General features: G+C 38.1%; 1 protein-coding gene across 1 annotated transcript in view; it reads right to left on the bottom strand.

Annotated features, from left to right (window-relative positions):
- Nucleotides 1-17,231, bottom strand: part of cacna1eb (calcium channel, voltage-dependent, R type, alpha 1E subunit b) — an 83,883-nt gene extending 66,652 nt beyond the window's left edge. Inside the window, exons 1-3 of the mRNA XM_077559744.1 lie at nt 17,045-17,231; nt 13,986-14,427; nt 3,100-3,404 (exon numbers count right to left, since the gene is read on the bottom strand). Of these exons, the coding sequence (XP_077415870.1) occupies nt 3,100-3,404; nt 13,986-14,392 (712 nt within the window). The 5' untranslated portion in view covers nt 14,393-14,427; nt 17,045-17,231. The remainder of the gene's footprint in view (nt 1-3,099; nt 3,405-13,985; nt 14,428-17,044) is intronic.
- Between the last annotated feature and the right edge of the window lie 882 nt (nt 17,232-18,113).

Raw genomic sequence — 18,113 nt, 5'->3', positions numbered from 1 at the left:
AGACGTGGGTCTGAATACGCCGACATTTTTGCCAAAGCCCTCCCACACGCCTCTCTGCCGATTCCAAGGCCCCGGAGCGAGTCTTGACCACTAGCCCCCCACTCCCACTCACCCACACTGGTTAGGTAACCGGAGGACGACTGGCACGCTGCAAACTGGAGGGGGCCGTTTGGAGTGATCCACAGCCCAACACGGCGCATCGTTCGGGCAGAGAACAGGGCTGCAAACTCCGTCATATTCACAATCATAGCTCTGTTTATATTACATGGACACACACACACGCACGCAAACATCCTGTGCAAGGAAGCGGAGAGGAGCTGCTGAGCTGGATTTGAACCGACACCCACTCAGAGCACTATAAGGCATGCAGTGCTGTGCTTACATGCGCCCACACTGTGTGAGCCTCCCCCACAGGCTGCTGCTGCTTCTAATGATCACCACACATACACACACACACACACTAACTTTGTGTCCTCTGCCTTGAGTGGAGCACACGATGTGAAAAATGTGCACACCGCGGCAATTGAATTCAGAGCAACTATGGACAAAAGGATTGGGACACCTCCAGGAAGTCAAAAACTCAGATTCCTTCTCCTCCCTCTATGGTCTATTAAAGTCCAAGGTGGAAAACCACTGCTGACCAAGAAGTACAAGGTGAATCTTTGAGTGATTCTCAAAATGTTAGGGAGCCTTGTAAAAAAAAAATGGGGAGTCATATGTACTTGAAAAATCCTAGTAACGTTTTTTTCAAGTAAATTTTATGCGATTTTTTTGACAAGTTTATTTAAAAAAAAAAATGAAAAAAAAATATAAATATCTGACCAATATTGATGAGTTCTTTTACACTGAAAGACCCATTTCTTGACTCAAAGTTGGGTCAAATCGACCCAAGTAGAGGGTCCGTCCATTTTTTACCCATAGTTGGGTTATTTTTGACAGAAGTTTTTTTTCCCCCTCAGAAATTCTAAGTAACTTTTACAAGGTGAGTTTTAAGTACATTTTACAAGTTGTTTAAAAAAGAAGAAGGGAAAAAAAGCAATGTACGCGTTGAGGAACAAACTCTACCACTTGAGCCATGCCATTCTTGTTTGCCACTATACTGCATTGCTGGTGAGTCCAAAATGGGACCAAAAGCGGTCTCTTGGAGGTACGAGGACACCCGACTCCAGCTATATACTAACATACAGAAGGAGTGGCACGGCTCAGGTGGTAGAGTGGCTGTCATGAGTCTGTTCCTCAATTTTCACATAGCTTTTTTTTTCTTCTTCTTTTTTAAACACCTTGTAAAATGTACTTAAAACTTACCTTGTAAAAGTTACTTAGAATTTCTGAGGGGGAATTTTTTTTGGGGTCAAAAATAACCCAACTATGGGTAAAAAATGGACGGACCCTCTACTTGGGTCGATTTGACCCAACTTTGATTCAAGAAATGGGTCTTTCAGCGTAAAATAACTCATCAATATCGGTCAGATATTTTACTTGGGTCAAAAAATTGGGTCATTTTGTATAAAACGACCCATAAAGTTGGGTCAAATTGACCCATAAAGTGGATCGGTCCATTTTTGATCCATCATTGGGTTACTTTTGCCCCAAATGTTTTGAGAGTGTAAAGATGTTTTCATTTCAATATTACAATTTTTTTTATAGTGCAGACTGACAAGATGAAAGTTGAACTTTTTGTGTGTCTCGTTTCATCTGCTAAAAATGAAAAGCAGCACTTCATAAAAAGCGCTCAATACTAACGTGATGTCTGGGGCTGCCTTAGTACTCCAGGACATGGATGACTTGCTGTAATTGATGGAACTATGAATTCTATATATAGAGTAAAAATTATCAAGAGCTAGCTCGTCTAATAGTCGAATAAGGCGAATGCTAATTGGTGCCATGGCTTCAGGAGGCGCCAGAAATTGGGGTGGAAAAACTGAACTTTCCGGCTTCCAGTTATTTTACTATGTACTGGTAAATTGATAACTTGCTTTTGAGTGATTAGTCTGAACATGGTAGTCTGGGGTCTGAGCTATTATAGATAATTTGTTTCAACTAAATCTACTCAGTCAGTGTGTACAGTGGTCGAATGGATGCTACTATGCATTATGAAAAAATACATTGCATGCTATACATGCATATAGTAGACAACATATATTTTAATGTATGATAATGAAATTATGAAAAATATATTATTTCTTCTTACCAGATGTTATTTCATAAATTAAAGAGCGTGTCAAAAATGATGCTATTTGTTTTTTTTTTCCATAAGCGTAGGCCTAGACTGTAACTTGTAAATTAAGTTAAAAATGTAAATGAAGAAAAAAGTATGCTCAAAAACCCTCAAGTGTTGCTGAATTAAAGCAATTCCGCAATGAAGAGTGGGACAAAATATCTCCAAAGCTCCAAAGTGATGTGAAAGAGTCATTGCCCGTTATAGAAAATGGCAGATTTCAGTTGTTGCTGCTGACAGTGGCCCAACGAGTTATTAGGTTTCGGGGGCAAGTACTTTTTCCACACAGGGCCAAGTAGCTTTAAAAAAAAAAAAATCTTAATAAATCACATCAACTTGGCGAAATTGTGCAAAAAAATTATTGTAAAGAAGGCACATCTTTAATTTTATAATGAAAATGATAACTAGAATATAGAGAATAAATAATATATTTAAAATTATTATATTATATATCATTGTATTTTTAACTACTTGAAAAATACTTAAGTGAAAAAAAATATGATTTATGGTGGATTAAGTGACCAAATAATAATAATAATAATAATAATAATAATAATATTGATAATAATAATAATAATAATAATACTTTTGACATTGAATTTTGTGTTTATGTTTTTGTTTTCTCTAACTGAACTAAAAAAATAAAAAATAAAAAAAGGGCTCTGGACCAAGTTAGATAGCTTTAAGATTAACGATAATTAATCAAGAAGTGTCTCAATACTTTTGTCCATATGCGGCACTATTGAAAAGCAAATATGCTTTAAGATATTTACTGTACTTCAATGACAAACATCTCAACTCAAAGCACAAAAAGTGTTAAGTGGTGGAGGGGTTTTGTTTTGCGCTGTCCGTGGTGCTGAACCCAACAGTAAAAGGATATGGCCACTCGATGATTCGCCGTGCGTACTTCCTGATGATGTTGTCCTCGGCGAAGATGAACAGCGACCTGTTGACCGTCAGGCAGTTCTGCCGGTGCGGCACCGGGTTGTATAGAGCCATGGTCCGGGCCCGCTGCGCCTTGGCTTGCTTCATGGACGCCGTCATCGCGGCCGATCCGTCGGCACCGCCTCCTCCGGCCGCCGCCGCCGCGCCGGCCTCGAGGTCCTGCGCGTCCCCGCCGCGCTCCGCGTCTCCGTCCCCGGAGTCCACGGTGCTCGGGGCGGACTCGTCACCGAAGCGAGCCATTCTAGCAAAAGAGTTGAAAAGAGCTCAATTGCCGCCGATCACTCCATTTCATGTCCCGTCTGTGAAGTGCGCTCAAAACAACTTTTAGCATCAAGATGTGCGCGTGCAAATCCGCGCCAAGTCCTGGAAAACTTTAAGCATCACAGCCAAAAAAAAAGACCTCCGAAAGTGAGTCTACTCTGCCAAGCTGGTTCGTCGCCCGAGTGGCTCCATCGCACGCACGCGTCCAAATACAGGATTAGGATGAGGAGGAGGATTGGTGATGATCACCTGCTGCACTGATAAGATGCACAAGCAGCAGCACAGCACGCCTCTCACCGCATGGACTCACGTACGCCACCTGCTGCTCAATGGAGGACGACCAAGAGAAGGAGGGGCGTCCGCTTCGTTACCATAGCAATTCTAAGCACACTGCTGCATTTTTTTTTTTAAAAACATATCATGAAACAACCGTAAACGCCAATGAGAAACATGTATCCACATTTCTCTTCTTTTTATACAAAACAAAAATACTTATATTCATTTTATCCTTTGTAGATACATGTTTTTCACAACACGACTCGAGTAGAAGTATTTACAATAGTTGCAGCAGCAACTAGTAACGGTAGTGGTATTATAGCCTACCGTAGGTCCAAATATCACACAACGAATGTTAACATTGGTGATAGTAGTAGGAGAACTTTTAGTAGTAGTATCGTACAATTGTAGGATACTACGCTTAATTTTGATATATTCATTATTGTAGTAGTATGTATAAATAGTAAGTGTAGTAGTAGTCCTATTAAGAGTAGTGGTAGAAGTGGTAAGAAATACTATAGTAGTGACCATACGAGTAGTGGTAGGACTGTTAAGCGTAGTAGCAGTCATAGAACCAGTAGTAGTACAGAAAGTAGTCATTATTGATGACCCAGCATCAGGAGCAGCTGGGGGGTTTCGTATGTTGCTCAAGGATACTTAACATGCTTACAATGGCCTGGGATCAAACCCACAACCTCGGTGTTGCAAGACAACCACTAAAAGTAGAAGTAAGAGTAGCACTACAAGTAAGAGTAGTACTTGTAGTAGTTAGAGTAGTAGTAGTAGTAAAAGTAGTAGTTTTAGTAGTCGTAGTAGTAGTAAGTGTAGGACTAGGAGTAGTAAGACGAGTAACAGTATTAGTAGCAAGAGTATTACTAAAAGTTGTATCAGTAAGAAGTAGTACTATTAGTAAGAGTAGTAGTAATAGTAATAGTAATAGTAGTAGTAGTAGTAAGTGTAGGACTAGTAGTAGTAAGACGAGTAACAGAGTAACAGTATTAGTAGCAAGAGTATTACTAAAAGTTGTATCAGTAAGAAGTAGTACTATTAGTAATAGTAGTAGTAATAGTAATAGTAGTAGTAGTAGTAAGTGTAGGACTAGTAGTAGTAAGATGAGTAACAGTATTAGTAGCAAGAGTATTACTAAAAGTTGTATCAGTAAGAAGTAGTACTATTAGTAAGAGTAGTAGTAATAGTAATAGTAGTAGTAGTAGTAGTAGTAATAGTAGTAAGTGTAGGACTAGTAGTAGTAAGACAAGTAACAGTATTAGTAGCAAGAGTATTATCAAAAGTAGTATCAGTAAGAAGTAGAAGTAGTACTATTAGTAAGAGTAAGAGTAATAGTAATAGTAGTAGTAGTAGTAGTAGTAATAGTAGTAAGTGTAGGACTAGTAGTAGTAAGACAAGTAACAGTATTAGTAGCAAGAGTATTATCAAAAGTAGTATCAGCAAGAAGTAGAAGTAGTACTATTAGTAAGAGTAATAGTAATAGTAGTAGTAGTAGTAATAGTAGTAAGTGTAGGACTAGTAGTAGTAAGACAAGTAACAGTATTAGTAGCAAGAGTATTATCAAAAGTAGTATCAGTAAGAAGTAGAAGTAGTACTATTAGTAAGAGTAAGAGTAATAGTAATAGCAGTAGTAGTAGGAGGAGGAAGAGGAGGAGGAGGAGGAGGAGGAAGAGGAATCGTAGTAGTGTAGTATATTATAGTATGGCATGGTATGGTATGATATAGTATAGTATAGTTGTAGTAGTAAAGGCTGAAGTGAATATTTGTCTCAGGCATGTGAAGTGATGCAGTCAAATTACAGTCAGAGACTCACACCTGCAACCTCCCGATTGACCCTTGCACACAAGCCAACTTGCTGCAACGGAAAAACGACAACCTCTTGTGTTCTTACAGGGAAACATTTTTGACTTGCCACAAATACTGTACTGTATTGTACTATATTCTTTTTTTCCTTAAAAAATAAATAAAATAATATTTGAGTAGTTGTTGGCAATGGTGGCCCCATTCTTTGATTGCCATTGTCCATTTTGGCAACAGAGACTCTCCGCCACATAAACTTATTAAATGCGACATGAGCCGTATGCTGCCCACTCTTGAATGTCAATAAACAGATAGTAAGTATAAGCTCAATGGGGACTTACTTGCACTATAGCAATATTTCAAAAGGAGGCCATTGTGCTAATATTGGAGAAAAAGTCAGGCGTAAAAATAGAGCGTGAAATAGATCTGCTCCTCTTTTGGGGGGGAGCGGGAAAAAAAAATAAGAGGAGTGTTTTCCTCGGGTGCCACAAGTGAGACCTGATTAGGCTGCTGCTGGCTCCATCCACTGCACCTCCAGCCCGGCATTCTTTGCTAAGGATGACCTTGAGAAAAGACATGATTGAAAAAGCTCATATGCAAATGAAAGTCTCCCGCATAAGTGTGCAGATGGGCAGCGTTTGAGGGCTCAGATGGGGGATTGGGACGGCAGCCAACAGACATTGACAAGTGTACACTTGGCAAACAAGCGCAAGTCTGCGAGGAAGAAAAATATACAAATCAAGTGTGGGATTAAAATCCAAATGACCTGATTTTCTAAATTTATTTAAAAAGGGAAGTCATGTCAAACATCGTCTTTACAATTGTCATGTTATAAGAATGATTGATATTGTATTTGTTGAATATTTATTAAGCAGCAAAATCCACCCATTTTTTTAATCAATTTCAGGGGGCGGCCATTTTGCCTTTTACTGCCACTTGCTGTCGACTAAAAATGACATCACAGAGCCTAAAAGCTCATCTTGTGGAAAGTCACATGACCAAAGACAGAAAACAGGTGAGCGTAAGTCTGGGTGCATAAAAAATACTTCTGTAAAGAAAATGTTTGACTTGACTTCCCCTTTAAATAAAAAATAAACACAAAATCATTACTATCACTGCCTATTTAAAAATGGAGTTACATATTTTTTTCAAATTCTATATCATTTCTTTCAATTTTTTTTAAAACATATAAAGAAGACAATTTATTTACTTTACTTTTTCTTGCATATTGTTTATTCAAAACAATAAAAATACAAATCCTTGTTGAAATTCTGAATGAGACTCAAACTATTTAAATTAAATAAATGTTAATCTGAATTAATATTTACATAATATTAAATAGTCAGTGTCTCTGATCATCAAAATCATATTTTTGTTGTTTTGTGTTTATTATCGTCATAACCATTATTGTTGTGGTTGTTGTTGTTATTAGCGGAAGTAGCATTTTCGTATTAAAAATATATCAAGTTCTTAATTTAAAAAAATAAAATAAACAATAAGAATGTGAGCATGTCATTACAGTCAATGTCAAATTAAAAGCATGTATTGTTCAGTCTAATAATCTATTATGTTGCATATGAACACAACGCTGTCCAAATAAAGTTCAAATTTTTCATTATAATTATTATTTAAATGAATTAATTTTCTTTAAAAAGTACGTTTTCATAATTTTATACTGTACACCTATTGTATAAACTGCATAAGTACATTTATAAAATATATTACTGCATATCAAATCATTCACTGTCCAATGAAATCCTTGCAGGCAATTGCTAACCTTGATTTTTTTTAATGCATCATTTTGTCAATTACTTTAAATATTATGTTTTCATTCTTTCTTAAATGACCAAAATCTATGATTCCGATTCTTAGTTAGCATATATATTTTTTTAAATTAGAAAATATATTTTTTAAAAAGTGTTCACTGATTAACGAAAAGCATGTAAAGACACTTGGTGGGGGATTTTTTTTGTTGTAAAAATGACCAACAACTCTATGCTATGTACCTCATGCTACATTAGCAACTCCTCCTGCACTTTTACATAAGAAACATCATCTACCAAAAATGTTTGTCCATCCCTGCAAACATCTCTCTCCCTCTCTCTCTCTCTCTCTGTCGATCTGCACCGTCTCCAACTGTCTGCTGTTTCCATAGCAACCGGGTTGGCTTCAATTCCTGCTCCCGTTCTTTTTATTTCTGCCAACAAAAGACATCTTTCACAATGGCTCTTCCTACAGAAATCTGCTTTTCGTTACACACACGCGTGCGCGCGCGCACACAGAAGTGCAGCGACTCTGTGAGCGTCTCGGTCCGACTTTGAGATCTACTGTAGTTTTTGTTTCGTGCTATATAGTGGAAATGAAACAGTATTGAAAAATCTAGAAAATCTCAAAGATTTCCTGTGAGGGACATTTTTGTCATCTACTCCTAATTAATAAATAAATATCAATTAGGGACCACCTTCCTTGAGTTCCCTCTTAATCATAATTTATCATCACCCCTGATAACTTTATATGTGCTTATGAAAGTATAAATATTTTTAAATACAGTAAAATGAAAATGATAAAAATACCAACATAGATTTTTCTTCCATTTTCAGCCAAAAATGATTGTTTCCATATGACAAAATATATTTTGTTTCCTCCCCTATTTTTATCCAAATAAAATAGTATGATGAATGAAATGAAATATTATATTATTATATTATATAATAATAATATTATATAGAGTACAGGGGGATTTGGGTGTCTGGATTTTGGGGTGGGGTTGGGGGGTTGGCGGCTTGTTGAGGGTGGTATGGGTGGCTGGGTGGGGTGTGCTGGTGGTGGGGGGTTGTGGGGGCTGGGTTGTGGTGGGGTTGGGGAGTCGTGGGGGGAGCAGAGGCTGTGGGCCGGTGGGGTGCCTGGTAGGCCTGCTGTTCCCCGTTCTGCCGTGTTGGGGTGGGGGGCGCACCGGGCTCCTAGGTTTGCTCTCCGGCCGGTGGCCGCAGCCTGGGGGGCCCTGGGGGGCCCTGGGGGGTTGTGCTTGCCCTGTCCTGACCGGGGTCGATGGCTCCCTTCTTTGGTGGAGGTTTTCATGCATGCCAGATCCACCACAGCAGCATCTACCGAAATTCAAACAATTTGCTTCCTCCTCTAGTCGCTGAATCGGAGCCTGATGTCTGTGGATCTCACTTCATCTATCCTTCCTTCCTTTCTTTAGTCTTTCCTTTGGTCTCTTGTGGTCTCCCTAATTTGTTGGAATTTAGATGTTTCTGGGGTTGGTGAAAGATTTTGGTTTGTAACCCTGTGGTTGGTAGATGATGTTCGGTGCTGGATTTCACTTTTCTTTCTTTTCTTTGATCCTTCCTCGGGTCTCTAGCGAGTTTCTAAAATCTTCGGTTTAGGTGACAAACAAACTCACATGCATGCACACACACACACACACACACACACGCACACAAACAAATAAATGAATAAAAAGAGAGCAACGATGATGACATGTTGAATCGGTAAGATTACCGAATGAACAATACTGAGCTCTCTCAGTAAAAATAAATAAATAAAAGGAAATATTATATACACATATACAGTACTTATACAGTTTCTGCGAAGCAACAACAGTATTTGTGTTATATTGAACATTTATCCAGCCTTAGATTTCAAGGTGGTTGGTAGACTTGCTAGGTCTGAGTCTCGCGCTACACCACTGTCTACTGGGGTTCCACAGGGTACAATTTTAAGGCTGCTGCTTTTCTTGTTGCATTTGCTGCCCTTTGGTTTTATTTTGATTAAGCACATGACTTCAGTCAGATTCATGTGCCACTTAAGAAGAAAGATGTCTTCTCCTAACAAGCACTTTTATTATGTCTTGAAAACATTAACTTTAAGTTGGACAGTGATTTTAAATTGGATCAGCATATCGATGTGGTAGTAAAGGTCAGAGGTCAATTTGACCTGCATCATAACAGGAGAGGGTTGAATTTCAATTCAATTCAATTTGAATGACATTATTAACCTTTGTTATGTTTTAAACGTGTTTAAAGGGATACTTGACTCATTGAGCCATTTTCAACAGTAAGAAGATGATATTTTGTCTATTATTAATGTGATAACTTCATTATTTTTCCATGAGCAAATAATACCTTTAAAAACTGACTTGACTTGGGTAGTATCGATCATGATAGAGGGACACGTAATACAATTTCCTGTAAAGCAAAGAAAGTGGCCTCTTCCGGCCTCGGGGTACATGCGCACACACGTGAGCTGTAAAGCGGCCATACTTATGCACGTCTGCATTTATATAATTGCATGCTTACAGCCAACATTCACTCAAGAGGATTTTTTGAGTATTTTTTTCTTTTGAGATAATATTCTTTCTTTTCAGTTGTTCCCTAGCAACGGATATCCGCTCAAATGTATGATTAACCATGCCGTGGAAGTGGATGTCAATTGTTCATTAATATGAAAGAAATGTAAAATCAAAGGAATGTTTGATTTAATTGGACATGTATTAAACATAATTTAATGGTAAGGAAATTATGAATTCAGAGTAATTAAAGTCGCTCTTTTGACAATTTGCGCAAAAATATCTTTATAATAGCCTTTTTACTTGACCATTTATGACTGAAACATCTTCTAATTACACCTTTGCTGATAATGGGGACTCCCGCGTACCTCTGGCCAGGAGTTTTCAAACTGGATTCGGGTTCGAATCTCCCGCCCTTGACCATTTATGACTGAAACATCTTCAATTACACCTTTGCTGATAATGGGGACTCCCGCGTACCTCTGGCCAGGAGTTTTCAAACTGGATTCGGGTTCGAATTTCCCGCCCTTGACCATTTATGACTGAAACATCTTCTAATTACACCTTAGCTGTTGATAATGGGGACTCCCGCGTACCTCTGGCCAGGAGTTTTCAAACTGGATTCGGGTTAAAATTTCCCGCCCTCTTTCTGCCGATGTGACATTATGTGCGCATCGTGTATGTGAAGAAGGGTGTGTGCAGTTTCATTTTTCGGCCACAGGTGACAGTAGCGATTTGAAATGGAATTTTCTGCATTCAATTACTGCCATTGACGGCTATAGATGTCAAAAATTCATTTTAACTATTTCAATTAGTTTAAAATTGTTTCCACTTTTGTTAACAAGAGTATGAAAACCGAGGGAAAAAATGTTATTGTACATTTATAACAGATATAAAATTTGTGATTAATCATGAGTTAACTATTGAAGTCATGCGATTAATTACAATTAAAAATCGCCTGATGTGATTTCAAAAAAAAGATTGCTAAACATTTGGGGTGTCAGTTGATTAAAATTTTAAATAGTAATTAATCACATAGATTCACTAGGTAACTCACGATTAATCACAAATTTTATATTTGTTCTAAATGTACAATAAAAAAAATTCCAGGTTTTCATACTCTTGTTAACAAAAGTGGAAACAAATGTGAAACTAATAGAAATAGTTCAAATTAATTTTTGACGTCTATAGCCGTCAATGGCAGTGAATGAGTTAAAAAAAGAAAGTCTAAACATTATGATAACTTTTATCTTTGTATGAACTTGATTTATTAATTAAAAATCTGGTTTAGGAAATGAATCATGGATTTTTTTTTAAATAAAACTTTTCGAGAAGTAATTACAAAGTATGAAGCATTGTTGCAGATGATAGGGGTCAGCCTGTCGGTGCTGCATGCTCAGACCATACGCCGCACACTCCGTTAAATTGGTCGACATTGCTGTCTGCCAGAAGGAAGCCTCTTCTAAAGAAGGTGCCCAAGAAAACCCGCAAGCAGTTTGCTGAAGCCAAGAAGACTAAGAACATGGATGATTGGAACCATGTCCTGTGGTCTGATGAGACCACGATAACCTTATTTGGTTCAGATGGTGTCAAGCGTATGTGGCTGCATGGAGGACCGAAAATGTCAAAATACAAAATAAATAAATAAATGTGCAAATAAAAACCGACAATTCAAAATTAAATAAAAAAAATACATATGAATGGAAATAAAAACAAAACAAAATACATCTATACATATAAATAAATACAAGTAAAAATAAACACAAAAATAAAAATAAATGTGAAAATAAATACAAAAATAAATTGATGAATAGATAAATATCGATCAATAACCCTCTCTTCGGAAACTGTGTCGAAAAGCAATATTCCAATATGATAATGACCCCAAACCCGCCTCCAAGACTATCATTGCCTTGCCCAAGATGTTGGGGATGAGCATGTCTCCAGACCTAAACCTAAACCTAAACACAAACACACTAAACGCAGTGCTGGAAAATAATGATGTCCATAAAAAAAATATTGACCCTTTGGGCATTTTCACTTAAGGGTGTACTCACTTTTGTTGCCAGAGGTTTAGCTACTAATGACTGTATTTTGAGTAATTTTGTTATATAAGTTGATACTATTTTTCATTGTGCCAAAGCGTCATTTTTTTCAGTGTTGTAAGGGGGCTACTCACTTTTGTGACATATGTATACAGTACATAATCTAAATACCATTTCTCAAATTTTAATGTGTTTTCTCTTCCCTTTGTAAGCCTAAATTCATCCTATTCACATGAAAGCTGCAATAAATTGAAAGCTGTCAATCCCAAAGGCATCCAATGCTGCTTCCCCCGCTGCTCTCCTACTTTGATTCCCTAGCATCCCCTAATGGACAAAAAACTGCAATACACCCGGCACAAAAAAAAAGAAAAAAAAAGAAAGTAGCACAGCTTGGCGCATCCTTTCACCTTCCCAATGTGTTATGTCCTATAATAAAAAGTGAGGCTTGCAAATAAACAATGAAGTGCTAACTGTTGAAGGGGATGGAGTGGGTGTTGGAGGAAATAGAGGAAGGAGGAGGGGGAGGAAGTGTGTGTCTGTGGGGTTGGGGGAAGTGGTGGTGGGGGGGCGGGCTTGGGGTTACGCTTGATGGAGAGCCACTCCACGCTCAAGTGTTGGCAAGCGGCTCATCACGGCACCCTTACCTCGGCCGTTAATGGCCGCCGCATTGCTCAACACACACACATAAATAGTGTTTAGAGCCATGAATCATTGGGAGATGATTGCGTGATTCATTGCTTTCCTGCAGAACTCTTAAAGAAAAAAAGTTAGCAGCACCAAAACAGCATTAGTTCTGTATATGGACTTCCTGTCTCGGTGACTCACTCACAACACTTCCATTGGATGGCCGTGATGTCAACATTTTCTTTTTCACTTTTTATAATGATATATCATATTATTTTATAATACATGACCTAACAAATGTTCTTCTTTTCCTATTATTATTATTATTATAAGCTCAAAATGCAAAGTGGAATAGTGGCTAGCATGTTCGACTCACAGTTGGGAGACGAGAGATTTGATTTAAACACACGTAATTATTATTTTATGTTATCTAATTGTGTTTATTTTATGTAAATTAAATGAATGCAATTTATTGTAGTGTAATTGTTATTTAAATGGATTTAATGTAATGTAATTTTATTCCATCTCAATTTATTTTTACTATAATTTATTAAATGTTATTTTAATTTATAAAACTTCACTTATTTTTTTTATTGATACATGCAAAAAAAAAAAGACGTTGGTACTAAAATTCATAACATGATCGTTGTCTGAATGACCTCAGCTTGTTACTGTGTAAAACCTAAAATAAGGTCACTGGGTCACTTACATTATATTAAAGGTGCATTGTGCCGTTTAAAAAGGTAATATTAAAGCTTTTTCTACATCATGCATGCTCCACCAATTCCCAGATGAGTACGAAGAGCCCTGACTGTGTTACTCTGACTGCACCTATCACCTTTTATCTTCCCTTTGTAGTAGAATGTGCGGACCCTGCACACGCCACAGTTTCTTTGTGGAAGGGAGGGGCGGAGTTTTTCTGACCTCATTTTAAGTCATGTTTTTGTTTGTCAACTGTGGCTGTTGCTTTAAGATCGTGCACATACTCGCACCATGAACGAGCCTGACACAGATGCCGCAGTTACGCTTCGGGCCAGAGGTGGCAGTCGCGAGTAAAAAAGTGACAAACTGCACAAAGATACTTTAAATTCTAAAGCATACAGACTGATAGGTCTGTATTTGATTCTATCTAGAAGAACAAAAAATAATGTATTCAGTGAAGTGAGTCTATGCGAAGAGACTTGCCTCCCAGGCGCATGCAATAATCATCCTCTGCTTGGGTATGGCCAAGCACCCACTTTATTATTTTGATCAGTGTTGTTATCTTTTTATTAGACTTCACACCAATCTGATCAGTTGGATCGGGATCGGATGATAGTTAGCATTTTCATGCAAAATCGGTGATTGGCTGTAGTGTCTTAATTTGCCCGATCGATCAATGGCGTCATTGGATCCACAAAATAAGACATTACATGTCATTTTACAAACTCGCTGATCAGCCAAAACATCCTGATCTACTTATTACATTTGTTAAACTCATCAGGGTAATATATGGAAACAGGAGTTCAGAACAACTTACTCCCACTCCTTTCTGCGAGCTTGCGGCGTGCTCTGCATCTTGTGAGCCTGGTGAGCCATGATGATGTCCTTCTGCCCCACGAGGCCCCCGCGCCGCCGGAGCGCACCGTGCGGGCTCGGAGAGCCCGAACCCCGGTCCGACTCGTCTCCCCCGGTATGCGGCAAGTCAAAGCTGGCCGCCCGGGTGGGAAGGTCCGGGAACTCACCGTGCGGCACCTGCAGAGAGCAGGAACGGACGCCCTGCGCCAGGCCGGGCCGGCCGGCCGGGAGGGGCTTACGCCAGGGCTCGGGTTCGGGGAGGGACAGGGAAGAGTGAACGCGCTGTTGGCCACCCGGACCACATGTGGACGGGGAGTGGAGGGTGGGCGTGAGGGAGACGGACAGGGACTGATTGGAACTAGTGAACATCTCTACGCTGGCAACAGTCCAACATGTAAAGATGCCTGGGCAGAGACAAGGAGGCAGAAAAAACATTTATGTCAGTTTTGAGAAACATCAAAAGCAGGAGTTGGCCTACATTTGTACATCAGATTTTTTTTTGAATGGCAAAATGACATTAAAAAGTTAAGATGCACATGTCAAATATGTAAAATAGTACACTCTAAAAAGAGTTGGGTCAAAAATAACCCAAATTGTGTAAAAAAGGGACTAACCCAACTTATTGGGTTATTCAATTGACCCAAAAAGTTGGGTCAAATGAATAACCCACAAAACAATCCCAAAATTTGCTGCTTTTTGGGTTATTAATTTAATTTGACACTTCACACTTTGGTCATTTTTGAGCTGCAGTTCAATTGAGTTTTTCAAATAATCAAAAAGTTGGGTAAAATATATACCCCCATAAAAAAACACCCAAAATTGGGTTGCTTTGTGGGTTATTAATTTAATTTTACACAACTTTTGGGGTTAAATAAATCCTTTTGGAATTTAACTTTTTGTGTTAAATAACTCAGAGTCAGTCGATTCCTTTTTTTGTATTCAATTAACCCAAGAAGGTTGGGTCAAATGAGTAACCCACAAAAAAAAAAGGTTGCTTTGTGTGTTATTAATTTAATTTGACCCCACTTTCTTTGGTCAAATAACTCCAAAAGTTAGGTCAAATGAACATCCCACAAAACAACCCCCCAAATTGGGTTGCTTTGTGAGTTATTTATTTAATTTGACACTTTATTTTTGACCCAGCTCAATTGAGTTATTGAAGTAACCAAAAGGTTGGGTCAAATCAATACCCCCACAAAACAGCCCCCCAAAATGGGTTACTTTGCATGTTGTTAATTAAATTTTACCCAAATTTTGGGGTTAAATAAATCTTCTTGTAATTAAATTTTTGGGGTTAAACAACTCAGTCAGTCAGTTATTTTTTGACACCATTCAATTGAGCTATTCAATTAACCCAAAAAGGTTGGGTCAAATGAATAACCCACAAAACAACCTAAAAAAATGGGTTGCTTTGTGGGTTATTCATTTAATTTGACACACCTTTTTGTGGTCAAATAACTCAAAAAGTTGGGTCAGTCCGTTTTTGACCCAATTTCGGTTATTTTTTTACCAAAATTTGTGTTTACATTTATATTTAATTGTATAATTAATGTGCTTATAATTAACAACTTTCTTAGACAAATAAAAACACTATTAATTACAATTGCTTATTATACTTAAAAAAAAAACATTATTTACATTTATTATTTAGTTTCGAGTGTTTGCGCATGTAGCAAATGTTTTTTCGTCACGGTTGCAAAGACATTCGCCAGACGTTCGCAAACTGATTTTCTTGACGCAAAGAAATTTTGAATAAGCAAAACATAGCATGTGGTCACAACATAATCTCAATCTTCATGGGAAGAGACACGCCTCCCTGGCCCATGCAAAAATTATCCTCAGCTACTGAGCACTCTTTTCTTCTACAAGCATGACAAGAGTCCAAAGACGGGGGCGTGGAGAAGCGGAAGGGTCCCGGCGGAGCCTCAGTCACACAAAAAGTCACAAAAGATGGATCAGATGTGGAGGCTGAAAGGAGGATGAGGAGGATGAGGATGAAGATGAGGCCAAGGCACAGCAGTGAGTCACTCGTCAAACGTCAACAAATAAAATGTTGCCCCAAGTTGATCTCAAAATAAAATTCAGTGTTTGATCATTTAATCAAATTAAATAAATTGCTTGAAAATGTTAAAAATAAATAAATAAAATAAAATATTTATCACCTGGGTTAACGATAAAATAACCACTAAAATCAAGCTAATTATCTGTTACACCTGGGTTGATATTAAAATTAAAATTAAAACAATTAATTAATTTATTTATTTAACAAAGCAGAATAAATTGTCTGAGAATTGCATAAAATGCAAAAAAAAAGTTGCACATAGGTTCAAACTAAAATTCAAACATATAATCAAATCAAATAAATTGCTTTAAAATACAAAACAAATAATATAAATAATATTTGTTACTTGGGTAACTAATAAAATAAATAGAAAAATATAGAAAATAATACATGAAAATAAAGGAAATTTTATAGCTGAGTTGATAATAAAATACAATATTTTAACATAAAAAAGAAAAGAAAAGAACAATATTCACTAATTGGCCATAATAGTAAATTGTTTGCATATGAAAAGTGGCATTGGATCATAATATAACAAAATTAAATTAAACGTTTGCGCTTCAACGCAAACTACACTCCAAATGGCTTGATAATAAACTACATTTGATGAGGGATGTCATGAGGATCTATTGATAATAAAACAAACACAACTGATTAGCAATACTATGGGAATTGATCCATTTTGAAATAATGATTGCTTGAAAACAGATGATTGGCTAAACTGAAGAATGTGATGACTGGAGTAAGTGGCTGTGATCTATTTTTGCTTTGTGGCTCACAATGCACTCACACACACATTGTGCACTTTATCCACATCAAATGTAGCAATTCATTCATCAGCCAATTATGGAGACCTGCCCATTGGGTTCGATTGGAGCAGTTGACCATTCCTTTCCATTCAATTGCAGACACACAAATGAAATCCATGCACTGATTAGACAAAAATGAATCACTTTTACCTCCACAAGACGCCCTTATTCCTTCACGGCGTCCGGTTCAGGTTGCATCCTCCACGCAGACCCTCCCTGCCCGCTCCACACAAGTTAGGAACGAGGATGAGGAGAAGGATGGTGATGATGAAGAGGATGATGCTTTCGCGTGGATTCCTTGAGTGATGCTTCACGCCGAGGGGGGGGGGCTATAAATACCCGCGGGGTGGCTGGCAGCCAGGGAGCAGCGTTCCTTCCTTCCCTACATGCAGGAGCGTAAACACAAGTGGAGCGTGGCAATAAAGCGAGACCACCAGCCCCCACAAGCCAAACGCCCCCTCCTCTCCCCTCAGCACCCCACCCCAACCGACCGGCTGCCGTGCTATGAGTCACTTTGTATGCTTGCTTCTCTCTTCTTCTGCAAACTAGAAACAATGTCAATAATTGTCCTTTGTTGCATAGTGACCATTCAAACAAGATCTGAGTGGAGATTAGAGGAGTGCAACAGGTTCGCTGGAGATTGAGGGAAGAGTGTGTAGTCATGTGTGCATGTGCATGTGTGCGTGCGTGTCTTACTCATACACTCACCACTAGATGGTGGAGTGAAGCCACATACCTAAGCAACTTCTCAATAGATGCTGTGATCGCAAAAATAAAAGCCTTATTTCAAATAGACACCATCTGTGTCACAAAAATGGCGTGAGAATGATAAAAAGTGGTTTCTCTAACTGTATAAATAAACCAAGATTTACCGAATTAGTCAATTGCAGCATGAGGACTTGAACACGTAAACACCTCACCACAAATAAATGTCTTCATCCATGTCACAAAAAAGGTGTAAGAATAATGGAAAATTGTTTCTGAGAGTAAAAATGATAAATGGATGAATCAAATCAAGTGTTAAAGCGTTGGTTAAGACGTCAATGCATGTGCACTTAAAGAAATCAACACCTCACCTCAAATGGCTGTCTTCATCTATGTCACAAAAATGGCGTAAAAATGATAAAAAAGTGTTTTCTCAGAGTAAAATGTGAACTGTATAAATAAATTGAGCATTACCGCATTGGTTAATGCATTGCAGCGTGTAGACTTAAAAAAG

The sequence above is a fragment of the Vanacampus margaritifer genome, chromosome 2 (assembly GCF_051991255.1).
Source record: "Vanacampus margaritifer isolate UIUO_Vmar chromosome 2, RoL_Vmar_1.0, whole genome shotgun sequence".
NCBI classification, from domain to species: Eukaryota; Metazoa; Chordata; class Actinopteri; order Syngnathiformes; family Syngnathidae; genus Vanacampus; species Vanacampus margaritifer.
This window is presented reverse-complemented; position numbering and strand designations above follow the sequence as displayed.